The sequence below is a fragment of the Chrysochloris asiatica genome, unplaced genomic scaffold (genome assembly GCF_000296735.1).
Source record: "Chrysochloris asiatica unplaced genomic scaffold, ChrAsi1.0 scaffold00106, whole genome shotgun sequence".
Classification (NCBI taxonomy): Eukaryota; Metazoa; Chordata; class Mammalia; order Afrosoricida; family Chrysochloridae; genus Chrysochloris; species Chrysochloris asiatica.
In genome coordinates, this window is record NW_006408624.1 from 5,335,726 (window position 1) to 5,352,282 (window position 16,557).

At 46.0% G+C, this 16,557-nt stretch overlaps 1 protein-coding gene across 1 annotated transcript; it reads left to right on the plus strand.

Annotated features, from left to right (window-relative positions):
• On the plus strand, positions 1-15,739 carry DNALI1 (dynein, axonemal, light intermediate chain 1). Its single transcript, XM_006867546.1, is given in 7 exon segments — positions 1-28; positions 31-146; positions 1,204-1,349; positions 10,093-10,262; positions 12,483-12,661; positions 12,966-13,130; positions 15,704-15,739. Coding segments are annotated over 7 exon segments (840 nt in total).
• The last annotated feature ends 818 nt before the right edge of the window (positions 15,740-16,557 follow it).

A 16,557-nucleotide genomic window follows, 5' to 3' on the forward strand; every position in this document is an offset into this window, starting at 1 on the left:
ATGGTAACGGCAAACAAGGCCTAGACTGGAGGGGCTGCTTCTGCGTTACTACCTCAGCCACCGCGATGATTCCCCCAGCGGACTCGCTGCTCAAATATGACACCCCGGTGTTGGTGAGCCGGAACACAGAGAAACGGAGTCCCAAAGTAAGAACGGGTTTCAGATTGGGAGGGCCAGAGAAAGCCTGGAAGCTTCAATGGGGAAAGACAGATCCCAGCTTTGATAGTCCGGAAATCAGCAACTGAGAGTAAAGGGGATTGGGAGGAGACAAGGAAAGTGGGAGAGAATACAAGAAGCCCAGACGTTGGGTGTGACACTTGAGTGCACATTTCAGATGGGGAAGGAAGTCAGAGGTAGGTGGATGGGGCGGGCTCACTCTTTCATTGTAGTGAGGGTCCAGGACTAGATGCGGTAGTGATTTTTCCCATCACTAGAAGTATGAAAGCAGATGACTGAGCACTCGTGCCAAAAATGTTCATTGGGATGCAAGCATTGGTTTGTGGTGGGACCAGAAACTCTTCATGGCTGCCTTCAGCAATAAGACAAACTTCTGCCAAAGAGATAGAGGTGAAAGTAAGCTGAGAATTATTGTTGTTGTTAAGTGCTGTCAAGTCGATTCTGACCTATAGCGACCCTGTATAGGGTTTCCAAGGAGCGACTGGTGAGCTTGAACCACTGACTTTGTGGTTCAAACGACTTTGCAGTCCCACAGTGCCACACCAAGAAATTGTTGTTGTTGTTGTTAATGTGCCATAAAGTCGGTTCTGACTCATAGCAACCTTGTACAGGGTTTCCAAAGCTGTAACTGTATGGGAGCAGAAAGCCTCATCTTTCTCCCGTGGAACAGCTGGTAGGTTCGAACTGCTGACCTTGCGGTTCGCAGCCCGATTCATAACCACTATGCTACCAGAGCTTCTTACACCAGGAAATAGGGAAGGAATATTCAGGAGGTGAAAAGGAGTGTGGGAGCACTGTAGGAGAAGCATTGAACTGCTAACCACATTGTCCATGGTCCTAGCCCATCAACTACTCAGAGGGACAAAGATGAGGCTTTCGCCTACCATAAAAATTTAAGGGTCCTATGAGTTGGAACCCACTCGATGGTACTTACACCAACAATGCAGGAGGTGCAGTCCAGGGGATTGGAATGTATGGATCTCGATGCTTCAATCACCTCCTGCCCTAATTTGCACCTTTTCTCAGGCTCGGCCACTGAAAGTCAGTCCCCAGCAGCCTGGACCCTCGGGTCCAGTCCCACAACCACCAAAGACCAAGGTCCCCTCAACTTCCTGTGCCCCAGACCCTACAAAGCAGGCAGAAGAAATCTTGAATGCCATCTTGCCTCCAAGGTAAAAAACAGGAGCAGTGACTGGGAGAAGGCCTAGGCTTTTGGATCCCAGAACTAGGGAATGTGGGAAAGGGTGCTTCCTGGCTGGGGTTTACCCCCAGCATTCTAGTGCTCATAGGTCCTGCAGATGATTGGATCCTGGGGTGGGGTTGGGCGGTGCTTCTCTAATTGCCCTCATTTTCTGAGTCCTCTCACTCAATCTCATGGCTTTAAATACTGATTAATGTGTCAGACTGTAAAAGTCGTTTGAACCGCATGGTTGGTGGGTCAGCCTCACCAGCAGCTCCTTGGAAACCCTCTAAAGGGTTGCTATGGGTTGGAATATACTCAACGGCACTTAACAACAACAACATGCACTAGACTGCAAGGTTGGTTTGAAACACAAGGTTGGTGGTTCAAGCTCACCAGTTGCTCCTTGGAAACCCTATAGAGGGTTGCTATGAGTTGGATTGAACCAACTCAGCGACACTTATCAACAACATATGCTGATGAAAAGTCCTTAGGTGTAGTGCAAATGGTTAGTGGCCTCAGCTATTAACCAAAAGGTCAGAGGTTTGAGTCCACCCAGTAGCATTGCAGAAGAAAAGCTATAGTGCTTCTGGGAAAGCAACCACTGAAAACCTTGGGAGCACAGTTCTGCTCTGACATACATGGAGTCTCCTTGGGTCAGGTTAACTCAGTGGCAACTGGTGGTGGTAGGAGATATGTTGATGAGGAGGCACTGGTGGTTCAGTGGTAGAATTCTCACTTCCACACAGGAGACCCAGGTTCAATTCCCAGCCAATACACCTCATTGCAGTTACCACCCATCTGCCACTGCTATATTATGTTATGATGCTGAATAGGTTTCAGGGAAGCTTCCAGACCAAGCCAGACTAGGAAGAATGATCTGATGATCTACTTTTGAAAATCAGCCAGCGAAACCCTGTGGACCGCAGTGATCTCATCTGCAAACAATGATGATGTTCCTCTGTGCATGGGGTTGCTCTAAATTGGAGGCTGACTTCACAGCAGCTAGCAACAATAACAATATGCTGATGACTCCCAAATGCAAGTCCTGGTGTGGTGTTGTGGGAAATCTGCTAGACTGCAAAGTCGGTTTGAACCGTAGGGTTGGCAGTTCAAGCTCACCAGTTGCCCCTCGGAAATCCTATACAGGGTCGCTGTGAGTCGGAACCTACTGGATGGCACTCAACAATAACAACAACTCAAATGTGTATTTCCAGCAGTGTTTTTCCTTTAAACTTCAGACTTACATAGTCTACTACTTCTTCATTATCTTCATGAAGATGTCTAGTAGGAATTTCAGACTCAGCATGTTCATGCTAAGTCACAATTTCTTCCATCCTCAACCTACTCATCTCCAGTCTTCCCCTTTCCAGTAACTCGTAACTCTACCAGCTGCTCAGACCACCTTTCATTCCTCTTCACCTCTAACACCACTTCTAATCCTTCATCAAATTCTTTAGCTCTGCCTTGACTGCTACCCCAAAGGTCGGCAGTTCAAACCTACTAGCTGCTCCTCAGAAACCTTAGATAGGGTCACTATGAATCAGAACCGACTCAATAGCGTTTAACAACAACAATAATGAATCATAAGTCAGATCATGCCAGTCTCCTCCCAGAGCCCTCTAGTGGCTTCTCATCTCACTTAAGACTAAATTCCAAAGTCCTTCCCATGACCTGGGCAACTTGACATGCTCTGGCCCATGATACATTGATAATTTTACCTCCTATGACTCTTCATGTTCACTGTGCTAAAGCCACAAGGCCTCTGCTTGCTATTTCTTTCTTTTTTGGTAGCGATACGCACAAGCAAACATCCATCCATCCATCCATCCATCCATCCATCCATCCATCCACAGTTTCTACATGTACAATTCAGTGACATTGTTAACTTATTTCACATTGTGTCACCATTCTCACGGTCTCTACCCCTATTGTTTTTTGGGTTTTGTTTTGTTTGTTAAGTGTCGTCGACCCATAGCGACCCTGTACAGGGTTTCCGAGGGTGTAAATCTTTACGGGAGTAGAAAGCCTCATGTTTCTCCCGCAGAGCAGCTGGTAGTTTCGAACCGCTGACCTTAAGGTTCGCAGCCCGATTCGTAACCACTACGCTATTGTTTTAGCACTGTTAATTTAGATTCCCTGCCTCCTAAAATTCCCATCTGTGCTTTCAGTGTCTATTTAAACCCCTGAGCTCTGGTAGCGTAATGGTTACAAATAAGGCTACGAACCGCAAGGTCAGCAGTTGGAAACTACCAGCTGTTCCGCGAGAGAAAGATGAGGCTTTCTGCTCCAGTAAAGATTTACAGCCCCGGAAACCCTGTACAGGGTCGCTATGAGTCAGAACCGATTCCACGGCCCATAACAACAACAACTTATAAATAGTTCTTAATAAGAGCACAGTGCTCAAGGCAACACTTCTTTACTGACTGAGCTCAATAGTTATTTAATGGTGACTTCATGCCATAGTTTAGTTCGAGGAGCTTTAAAGATTGTTTTCAGACAATAGATTTGGGGGTTTTCCCCAATCTCAGCAGATCCAGAAAACTGATTTCCATATGAATTTCAAGTTCGCTTCCATGCTTGTCTTCTTTTTGATCAGGATCTATCTACTGGGGCCTTGATCAAAATATTTAAAAACAGTAGGTAGGCACTATCCATTTCTTCTGGTCTCATGGTTCAAGAGGTGGTAGTTCATGGAGCGATTGGACCTGCAGTCAGCGCCTTCTCTTGACTTTCGGGTCTCCTTCTTCCTGTGCTGCTCCACATGAATAGAGACCAATTATTATAATTTGGGTGGCTTCTGACACACGTCTGTCACTCTTCCTTCTTAGGGTCTTGACAGTGGCTAGTCCTACTGCTGTGAATGCTCTTCTCCTGATGTCCACATGGTTCCTTCCATTTCTTTCTTTTTTAACTTTGTGAGTTGGGTGATAGTTCACAGAGCAAATCTGTTTTCCTTTTGACAATTCATACACATTTTGTTTCATGTCATTGATTGCACTCTCCAAAATGCGGCATCACTTATCCTACTTCCTCCCTGTTTCTGTTCGCCCTTTCCTTACCCTTCTGAACTTTGTCCTGGGGTAACTGCTGCCCTTTTGATCTCAAATAGTTGGTTATTCTAAGGTGTGCCTATTTCCTTAGTGTTCTTATTCACCTTGTAGACAGACCTATTGTTTGCCTGAAAAGGGAGTCAAACAATTCAGTTCAGCTCGAGACCCTAAAGGTGACTCAAGGGCCATAATTTCGGGGGTTTCACTACTCTCTATCTGACCCGTCTATTTTATGATTCTGAGTTTTATTTTCCATTTGTCTCCCACTCTAGCCAAGAGCTAATATGATCCTTTTAGAGCAGTTGGTAGTGGTAGTTGGCACCACCTTGTTCTTCTGGTCTCAGGGTCATAGTGACTGAGGTTCACGTGGCCCATTATTATTAGTCCATTGGGTTCATTGTTTCCACACATCTTGCTCTGGACGGGAAGAGACCAATAGTTTCACCTTAAATGGTTGCTGCCTCCATTGCTTTACTTGGGTCTTGCTCTAATGTCATTTCCTTAATGAGCCTTCCTTAAGAAACCTGCATAAAAGAGCACCCCCTTCCCAATGTGATCCCCTTGCTTTTCTTTATTCTTCCACAGCCATACTTACCATCATCTGACCTGTTACCATCGGTTCATGGTCAGTCTCTCCTTCCCCAACTATGGTAACATAAACTTCATGAGAACAGGGACTTGAATGTATCCCCAGTGCATGCAGAGTGAGCATTCATAAAATAATTTGTTGAATGAAAGAATGACCTTGGAATTCTCAGTACACCAAAAGGCATTCCATTTCAAATTGTGGGAATCATGTTCATGAAAGTATATCCTGCAAAAACACTTACCTTTGGCTTGAGAAATATAAACCTCAGCAAATCTCTTCCAGTATTCATTGCAAATAAGTAAAACATCTATGAATTATTTTTAGAAGTTTCTGGAAAAATGTGATTCCATTAATAGAAGTTAGATTTTCAAGTTGCTTGCCTGGTCAGGTATTCACATGCACCCAGAGCTCTTTCCTGATTACCAAGAAGCGAGAAGAAAGAGGGAGAAAGAAGAGTGCCAACAGTTTAATGCTTCCTCAAGTGACAAACAATACTTCTGCTTCACCTTTTATTGGCCAAATCCAGTCACATGGTGCATGAATAATTTCTATGAGAAAAATCAGCATGAAGCTGGGCCCTATGAGTTCGAGATGAAAGATATCCCTACTGTTTGCGTCTTCCAACATGCTATCCTATTCCGTAGTCCTTGGTATCAATCACCACTCCTTCCTCAAGTCCCAGGGTTCTGCAGCATGCTACAACATCTCACAAAACTCAAACTGTCCAAGGAAATGTCTCGTGCAATTGTGGATGCTTGCAAGTCCCAAATCTGTAGTTCAGAGGTTGGTCTGAAGGAATCTTAAGGAGCTGAGGAACCCAAATCACCAGGTCAGACTGCAGGAGCTGATGCATCAGGTCAGGTGGTGGTCTGAAAGTCTCATGAACTGGAGGTCAGATGCAGTGAACCAAAAGCAAGAGCCAGGGGAAGAGAGTGAGCTTTTCCAAAATAGTCCTACAAATTGGAGTCAGACTATGACCTCAAGGGAAACTCAAGATGGTGGCTTGAATCACACCCTCTAGTAAGGGCATCCTTAATCCTTGGTTTCACTGTAATCCTTACTCTTTAGCCCCACATTAACTCTTACTCCTTAGCAATTCCCTTCAAAATGGGTTTTTAATCACAAGCATGGTGGTGGTGATGGTTATATGCCACGGAGTTGGCTCCCACTCATAGCGACCCTGAATAGGTTTCCAAGGCTGTAAATATTTATGGAAGTAGAAAGCCTCATTCTTCTCCTGTGGAATGGCTGGTAGTTTCGAACTGCTAGCAGCCCGACTCGTAACCACTACACTACCAGAGATCCGTCAGTTACAGGCATAGAGGCTAGGATTTACAATAAATCATAGAATGGAAAAATTTGGCTAGAAGGGCTTCAATAAATCATTAGCTGTTCTGCACATGGTCATGTCGAACTTCAGTGGAGAAGTACAGTCTTCTTGAATCTTGGATGGAGAGAGGAACTGGGCATCACTGAACCCTAGTATTGTGTGCCAGAGCTAAAGAGGCAGAGCTGGATGCCAAATCCAAATCTGGTTGAATTCAAAATCCATGTCTTCATCCCAAGAGGCAGATCTGGCTACTGCCATGGGTTTCTAGCTTTGCAGGCAGAGTGTTTTAGTTTGGGAATAAATATTTTAATTTGTTTATTAATTTCTTTTAATATGCTGCATACTTTTTTGAGTCAGTATACTAGTAATGGGAGTCCCGGTGTGGCACTATAGGATAAACACTCGACTGCTAATCTCACAAGGTTGGCAGTTCAAACCCACCAGCTGCTCCTTGGAAACCCTATACAGGGTGGGTCTCTATGAGTCAGAAATGACTGGATGGCACTGTTATTAACAACAACAACATACTAATAAAAAAGTGTGCTCATATTATAAGCACTGGACTGTGAACCACAGGGTCTCTGTGGTTCGAGCCTGGCAGCCACTCCGTAGAAGAAAAATGAGGTTTCCTGTTCCCACAAAGATTTAAACCCTCAGAAACCCTGTACAGAGTCGCTATGAGTTGGAACCAACTCCACAGCACTTAACAGCAACAGCAACATACTAGTAATACACTGCTTACCATAAGCTAGGCATTATGCTATGTGTTAAGATTGTTGTTCAAGTGCTGCCAAGTTGGTTCCAACTCATAATGATCCAGGATAAGGTTTCCAAGGAGCTGCTGGTGGGTTTAAACCACGACTGTGGTTAGCAGTCCAGTGCTTAGGTTACAGTGCCTTACAGAGCTGAAATTCTAATTTGTACAAAATCCTACAAAAAGCATCTGAGCAAACAGACACTTGGCACAAGCCTGCTGGTAGTCACCTAAGGTCCAGCGAGGCACAGAGTGGTCATCTGTTTGGGGGAGGGTCAGGAAAGAACCGGGCGTGAAGCAGGGAAAGGAGTTTAATTGGGCAAATGAGAACCTTCCGGGGTGGAGGGAACAGCACTTCCAGGCCAAAGGGAATAGTGTGGGTAAGGGAGCCACCAGAACTGAGACTTAGTGGATAAACAGGTACTTGGAGGCCCAGTTAGTCCATGAAGTTGTGGTAGAGAATCAGTTCCCAGATTTAAAAACTGGAATGAAATAGGATAGGATAGAACAGAACAGAAGAGGATATAGAAACAGAAAATGACAGCATATCCCATGCCTCCAGGGTAAACTTTTGTTTCCTAAAGCCTATTCTGTGCACATGCATTTGTGTGTATGTATTATCATAATTTTTACTTTAATTTTGACTGTAGATGACAGTTAAAATGTGTAAAAGCTAGTGATGTGACAGCAGGGAACCCTGGAAGAGATTTTATCAGTGGACAGTCACCATCCCATATGGTGTAGTATGGAGTAGCTGGAGATAGGATATCCATTGCGTCCCACAAGGGGAGATGATGCTGTTTTGACCAATATTGAAGCAAGAGCCACCCAGATTTGGGGATTCACCTATGTTGGCTCAGCAGAGGCCAGCACAGTGGCTAAACAGTCATAACTTTCCAATGAGACCAATATCCAGGCATGCCCAGAGTGAGGCCAGTGTACCTCTGAAGTGTGACTGTGGTTGGACAAGTTGAGGCATCTGAGCAAGACCTTCAAAAACGATGCTTTTCCAACTCTGATAAGTTGATGGCATAGGTTTGTTTTTTTTTTAGTTTTTAATTGTGAATTGAGTGATAGTTTACATGGGAGAACATCGATTTTATACCGTTTCATTGCAATGTTTACAGTCTCCTCTGTGCATCATCATTCAACAGTATTTGCTTCTATTCCCTCTGTTTTTTTTTTTGGGGGGTGTGTACCCCAAAACACTCAGGAATATATATAATAATTTATACAACCAAAGGGCACATTCTGCAAGACTGCCTCCTGGTCACCAGTACTCAGTCCTTCCCTTTCCGTGAGTTAGAGTCCTCAGCTATTCCCTGTCTCCATGTCCTCAACTCTGCCTCCATCTCTGGTGTCCTTGCTTCTTCACTGGATAGGATCCCACATTCCACTAAGATGGCACCATTTTTTTTTTTTTTAATGTTTTATTGTGAATTATGTGATGGTTTACATGGGAGAATATTAGCTCTACATTCATCCTATTGTATATTGTTTCATTGCCATGGTTACAGTCCACTCCATGCATCATCAACCCACCAAAGGGTATACCTGCAAGCCTGCCCTCCGGTCATCAGCATACAGCCCCTCTTCCTCTCTGGGTCTAGCATCCCCAGTTGCTCCATCTCTCCATGTCATCATCTCTGCCTCCATCTCTGGCATCACTGCTTCTCTGGTTGGGGTCCCACATTCCGCTCTTCTCTCTTGATGGTTTCAGGGACCTCGGCTCCTAGACTGCATAGTCAATCACTCCCCTCCTTTTGCTACACAATGTCCACCTTTACATGTCCAATCCTCACAGTCAGTCCTGATAATAATTATTTACTATTGTACCACAAGGGACCTATCCCTATCTCCTTTCATTAGCCCTGCCAAGACAGATTGGATACTATTCAGATTGGTAGTGGGGATTCTACCTTCCTCTGAGCCCTTTGGATCTAGGTTCCCACTTGAAAGCTTGTAAGTCAGTCACTTGTTGCCTTTGTAGCGCCCCTGCCCCCCATTTTGGGTAGCCTATGTCCAAGTTGCTCATCCATATCTACTCTGTGTATAGAGGGGTTGGGAATGATCCTCACTGTAAAGATTTGTTCCCTCTTTTGAACTACTGCATCCATAGGTGTAGGTCAAGTTCATCAAATTCTATCAGATTACTCTTTTTTCCCTCTTTTTCTTCTTCTAGTTGAGCTCTGATCAGGCACCATTTTTAAGGCTATGATGAGACGTTGTTAGTAACTGTGGAGTGGATTTAGACTCCCGGTGACCCCAAAGGTGCAGGGTGGGATTGCTCCATAGGTTTTTCAAAGCCATGACATTTTGGAAACAGACCACCAGACCTTGCAAGGAGCCTCTGGGGGGTTTCACACTAGCAACTTTTCCATTGAGGAGTCAAGTGCTTAACTATGTACCCTACCCGGGGACTGATAAAGAGGGAAACAGTAAAAGAGAGACTGTGGTCTTCCTTGGACATGGAGACCAAAGGAGGGGGTGTCATCCCAACTGGTTTCCTTCCATCAGTGGCACAGAAGTCCTCTCCCCAAGGTGCTTCTACCCTCAGGCTCTCCTGATTCCAGAGCCTGGCCATGCCTCTGGCACAGTTTCAGAATGGGGACACCTTGTGCAGGCGCACACCTTCAAGCACCCTCCCTACTCCCCAGTACTCACAGCGGCCTCATCCTGGATTGCACAAGGTCTGTGCTGTCCTGTGGCATCTTTCACCTAACAAGCCGGTGAGGATCCCCACTGAGCCATCAGTCTGTGCTCAGCGCATTAGGAGGGTGTGGTCTAGATGAGTGGGTGATGATTTCATGGTGGACTCTTGAGGAATGGAGATTGGCCAGCCCAAAAGTAGGGTCCCTGGGGAGGCAGCTAAGTAGGTAGGTATGACTTTGGGGCTGCACGTCCTCCAAGGGAGATCCAGGTGGGTCCCTTCCCTCTCTACTCCTGTCCTGAGGGCCTTCTCAGGTTGGTGGAGTTCCCTCCCTCAGTGGGTCTGTGTCTGTGCCTCAGGGAGTGGGTGGAAGACACTCAGCTATGGATCCAGCAAGTGTCCAGCACTCCCAGTACCCGGATGGATGTGGTGCATCTCCAAGAGCAGTTGGACCTGAAGCTGCAGCAGCGACAGGCCCGTGAGACAGGCATCTGCCCAGTCCGCAGGGAGCTGTACTCACAGTGCTTCGGTGAGTGGACTGGCTGCGCTCCGTACCTTACTACCTGTTTGCCTTCCCCTTCAGCATAGAGCATAGCAGAGAACGCCATGCTGGAACCCAGCTTATCTCTCTGTGCCTGACCTACCCTGGAGCTGCTTACCCTCCCAGCCCCACCGCCGCTATCAGTTCCCCACCTGCCAGTCCCTGTCTTCCTGGCAACCCGGGTGCCTTATTCTTTACCAGATTTTGGGATAAGTTAAGAACTTTGTGTGGAAAATTATATGTAAGTTCATGGTGAAATTCCATTATCTTTTAATTCCATTTTCCATGAACTTTTTGAACTCCCCATTAATTCATATATATATATGTATATGGTAGTTAAGTGCCCACGGAACAGCTGGTAGTTTCAAACTGCTGACCCTGAGGTTTGCAGCCCGATTTTTAACCACTATGCTACCAGAGCTCCTTACATATACATGTACATATGCTCTGGTAGCGTAGTGGTTACGAATTGGGCTGCGAACCTCAAGGTCAGCAGTTCGAAACTACCAGCTGTTCTGCGTGAGAATGACGAGGCTGTCTGCTCCCATAAGGATTTGTAGCCTCGGAAACCCTATGCAGGATCACTATGAGTCGGAACTGACTCCATGGCACTTAACAACAATATATGTATATGTATATACACACATATATTATATATATATGTATGTATGTGTGTATATATATATATGTATGTATATGGCTCCTGGTGTGGCACTGTGAGTTAATGCGCTGGACTGCAAAGTCAATTTGAACCACAAGGTTGGAAACCCTATACAGGGTCACTATGGGTCAAAACTGACTCGATGGCACTTAACAACAATGTATATATGTATATATACATGGAGTCCTGGTGTGGCAATGTGGATTAATGCGTCAGACTGCAAAGTTGTTTGAACTGCAAGGTCGGTGGTTCAAGCTCACCAGCTGCTCCTTGGAAACCCTATACAGGGTTGCTATGGGTCAGAATTGACTTGATGGCACTTAACAACAACAACATTATATATATACACTATATATTTCATTTAAAATCTTTATTGCTTCTATAATGAATATGTGTTAATGTCTTACTCAACAAAATAAATGTCTGTATTTCTATGCATTCGTTAACATTTGGCCCTTAGTCCAGAAAAAAATACAAAAGGGGCTTCAAAAAGTTCATGGAAAAATGGAATTCAGAGATAATGGAAAATTTCCATGAACATTTTGAAGCCCCCTCATATTAGTTGCTAAGGGACAATGGGATTTAAGATCTACCCCCTCAAGGACTGATGTCGCGTGTTGTTCTTCAGCCCAGTCTCACTTGAACATGCCTCTCTGATCTACACATTCCCTCCAGCCACAGGCTCCCCTGAGTCTGGCTATGGCTGGCCCTCTGGGTCAACATTAATGGAGGAGAAGGGTGGGTAAGCTCTGTTCTTGTTGCTGCCACGTCGATTCTGATTCATGGCAATCCGTGTGTGCAGAGTAGAACTGCGCTCCATAGGGTTTCTAAGGCTGTGAGGTGTTGGGCCAGTCTTCTAAGTTGTCTCTAAGTGGGTTTGAACCTCCAACTATTCTGCTAGTAGCTAAGCACTTAACTGTTTGTGCCACTCATACTCTGGAGGACAAGCTCTAAACCAAAAGAACCAAATCCACTGTGTCAAGTTGATTCTGACTCATACCGACCCTATAAAACGGGGTAGAACTGCTCTGCTGTGTCTGAGGTTGGAAATCACTATGGAAACACAGCCTCAACCTGCTCCTGTGAAGTGGCTGTTGGGTTCAAGCCCCCCAAACTTTCCATTAGCTGCCCAATGTTTAATCCACTGCACCACCTGGGCAAGTTGTAGACCATGCTTTTCTGTAGCCCCAAACCAGTTCAGCTAGGGGCACACAGGATTTCCCCGCTGCTTTGGAAGAGCCACCATCTTTAAACCGAAAAGGGCAAATTTCTCTGAATAGCACCTATCAGAGGATGGTAAGGGTGGGGCTCACTGCTGTAAACAAACCCAGGACTCCCATCTCCCTCTGCCCTGGCCAAACTGGGCTGGCAGGTAGTCCTCCCAAGGGCCAAACGCAGAGGATGCACCTCTCTGAGGACTGAGGACCTTCCCTGAAATGTTGTCTCCCGAGTAAGAGTTCCTCCCGGTAGGAAGGCGGTTTGCAGTAGACATGGTGCATCTAACCTCCTGCCTGCCTGCTCTGATCTGGCTGTGTGTGCATTGGAAGATGAGCTGATCCGCGAGGTCACCATCAACTGTGCGGAGCGGGGACTGCTGCTGCTTCGAGTCCGGGACGAGATCCGCATGACCATTGCCGCCTACCAGACCTTGTACGAGAGCAGTGTGGCATTCGGCATGAGGAAGGCGCTGCAGGCCGAGCAGGGGAAATCAGACATGGAGAGGAAAGTGAGTGGGTTCACCAGGAGCCCTGGGTCCTCTGTGCCTCTTTGTCAAGCTCAGCTCTAAGTGCTCACCTCCTAGGGTGTTCTCTTGATATTCGTGACCTTTGGTCCTGCATCCATCCTGGTCATAGCAGTTGAATCTCCCCGAGATGGTCCATGCCAGTCACTGATGTCCCACTGGGTGGCAGCACAGACCCCAGCAATGTCTTGGGCTGGACAGTTGTGCCCCAAGCCCTCTCACCCAGGCACCCACACCTCTGTGTCCACCTGGCAACGTCCCAGGATGACTTGGGGCTCTCTGTCCTCAGATTGCAGAATTGGAAACTGAAAAGAGAGATCTGGAGAGACAGGTGAACGAGCAGAAGGCGAAATGTGAGGCCACTGAGAAGCGGGAGAACGAGAGGCGACAGGTGGAGGAGAAAAAGCACAACGAGGAGGTTCAGTTCTTGAAGCGGACGAATCAACAGTTGAAGGTAATCAAGGCTCCTGTCCAGGTGGAAAGTTCTCTTCCGTGCCCACCTCCAGTCCCCTCCCCCACACAGACCAAGCATTTGGCTCCTTTTCCCACGGATGCATTTCATTTAACTTTTTATTGTGAATTGAATGAAGGTTTACAGAGCAGATCATGAGTTTTACATTAAAAAATCATACACTTCGTTTCATCTCAGTGATTGTAATCCCTTCCTCCCTGGGTGTCTCATTTCCTTTCCTCCTTTCCCTACCCGGCTGATTTTTGTCCTTAGGTAAATACTGCCCTTTTGATCTTGAATGGTTGACCACTCTATGGTGTTCATATCTCATTAATGTTGTCCCATTTATATACCTAGCTATTGCTTGGCTGAAAATTGATCCACAGTGGTGAGTTCTAGACCTGAAGGGTGACCAAAGGTTCCACCAGCCTCTGTCTGACCAGTATGCCTGGTCTTTTTAATGATTTTGAGGTTTGTTCCAATTTCTCTCACTCCATCCAGGACTTTCTAATGTGATCCCTTTCAGAGCAGTTAGTAGTGAGTGGGAGCCAGGCACCATCTCGTTCTTCTGGTCTTGGGTCATGGAGACTGATGTTCACATGGTCCATTGCTCTGTTGGACTAATTGTCTTCAAGTGCCATCACCTTTCACCACTGATGGATTTTAGGTATTCATCCACATGTGTTGCTGAGCAGTAAAGGAAACTTTTGTGAGGGGTGAGGCGTTAGGAGTCACTATGTGGATTCGCCATCCATCTAGCTCTGAGTAAGGGTTCTAGTGTCCCTCTGAACCCCCATGAGACCTCATCCTGACTCTCTAGTGGAGCGTTTTTAACTTGGGGGGAAAAGTTGCCCGTTCTCAGGACAAAAGAAGTGGCACTTGTTCCCCATCTCAGTTGGCATTTTGGAGTGTTCCTAGAATGGGCTGGGTCTCCGAGGTGGGATTTAATGGAAGTGTCACCCCACTGGCATTCCCTGTTGTTGTTGTTAAGTGCCATTGAGTCGGTTCCGACCCATAGCGACCCTGTACAGGGTTTCTGAGGGTGTAAATCTTTATGGGAGTAGAAAGCCTCATCTTTCTCCTGCGGAGCAGCTGGTAGTTTCAAACCGCTGACCTTAAGGTTCGCAGGCCGATTCGTAACCACTTCGCTACCAGGCATTCCCTGTTTTTGGGGCATAAGCTAGAAGTCACAACTGTTGGTTGGACAGGGCAGACAGCGCCATCTCTACTCAGGCACCTTCCCCAGGTGTGTGGTCAGGGGAATCCCGTTGCCAGTGGCTACTCTGATTCACTGGGGTGATGGGAAGGGAGTGGGGTTGGTGGAAGAGGCTAGCTACAGGCCACAGGCCCCTAGAACTTCAGACTCTTTGGTCCAAAGAGTCTCAAAGGCATCCTCCTCATTACCTGGCAAATTGGAAAAGTACAAATGCTTGAGCTCATGCCCCAAATTCAGAAATGCTGGATTTGGGAGCCAGCAATCTGTTTTCACAAGGCCTCTAGGTGATCCTGATGTTTGCTGAAGCTCAAGAATCACTGTTCTAGGTGTGCAGTCTATTGATGTTCAGTGATTTCCCCCATGGAGCTCTGCGTCCCCATCCCTACTGAAGACCGAGACCCTTGGAAAGCTTACGTTCTTGAGATTGGCAGGCGTTTGGGCTCTAAAACCAAGTGGGCAGAGCATCTGAGGAAAAGAGGTGTTTGTATTAACTGCCCCCAAACTGCTGAAACCAACCTTCAGTCAGATGCGAATCTGCCTACTTAACAGCTTCTTAAGTTTCTTCCCTTATCTTGCCATATTCTTTTGTCATATGCCCAGAGTTCCTCCTCTAGTATTAGCGGCCATAGGAAAGCAGGAGACTACCATAGCATCTTTCCAGCATTTACAAACAGACTTGTAATCCCCAGGGGGAAGCGTTCTTTATAAGTGAGTTAATTTTTTATTGGCGCAAAGCTGCACTGCAAATACAGTAGTGTTTGCAGTCCCCAGGATAGACCTACTTAAAGGTCTGTCCACACACTAGGATAGTAACTTATTTTATTGACTGCTGACAGAGCAGAGTAAATACCTCCCAAGTGCCTAAAGCTTTACATACAACATGGACAGCTCCCTAGTCACCGGTAGCAGTTTTCTCTAATTGGGTGTCAAGTTGTCTCAGTGACTGAGAACGTGCTGTTCTCAAACCTTTCTTGTCACAGCAGCAGAACTCCCAGGATCCCAAACCAGAGTGTCAAAATGTTTAACTTAGCCGACATCTTCAGGCCTGAAATCTGAGCCATGAAAAAACCACTATTTCAACAACGTTTATTCAATTTCCTTTTCAATGCTTTATATTATACACTGAGCTGTTATTGTATGGAAACCCAGGCAGCTCTGGTTTCTCCTAATTTAGCAAGATGGTCCGCCAAGCCAGAAACCAGCTAATCTAGAAAAGATGGAGTTGGGAATGAAGGGAGAAAAGGAGTCATTGGAGTGGCAACATTTGGATTATGCCTCCCAGAGACTTTTATCACCTCTCAAACCATTTCTGTTAGGCTGCAAGTTTCAAACATTAATGGAGTTTGTTACTGTTTTTCAGGCCCAACTGGAAGGCATTATTGCACCCAAGAAGTGATCATTTCCATCTGGATCTCAACAAGCATTACTCTACCCCATCATAAGCCCTTTGTAATAAAATGCTAGTTTCATGAGTGAATAAGCCAGACCCACCCCTCATCACCACCTACATATATTTGTCGGGAGTCACACTATTGCCCCCATGCCCTGAACCAGCTAAGGTCTGGCAGCCGGGCTGACTGGGCAACGGAAGGAGGTGTATCCGATAGTTTCAGTATGTGGCGTATTGGATTTGTCAACTCAAATATTAAGATTTAACTACTCCATCGGCTATGTTCCTCTCAGGTGAAGCAAACTGTCATCACTCCGTATCACCAATTTCTGACCCAATGAAACAGCTTCTGTTGTCCAGTTTCTTTGGTCCACAATTCATCTTGTACCTTAACTTGGGCTTCTCTGGCCTCAGTAACTCATTTTGGAACTTTGATTTTGTACTGTCTCATCTTAACCCCACCTGCACCCCTTTCTTCAGTTCCAGACTGCCTACTTAGGTAACAATGGCAGAGTCAAAGCCTCTGAAATGTTTGTGAGAAAGAAATACAAGGCATGGGTGTGTCCATTGTGTCTATACCGCAGCTCCTGATTGGATCTCTTCGCCTCATTTCATAGAAACCAAACCCTAATGACTCTACACACCTGTAGTAGCTGTGTTAACTAACTCGTATGCAGTTCTGCTTATGAATGAGCAGGCTGTGGCCTGTAACCACTGTATGTCCTTTTAAGCTAACGCTTTGGAGGCTCAGGATTGTTTTGATTTTGTGGCTCTGTGATTGGATTAGCAGCACTACACCTTGAATTCTGGGCGACCAGGGTGGG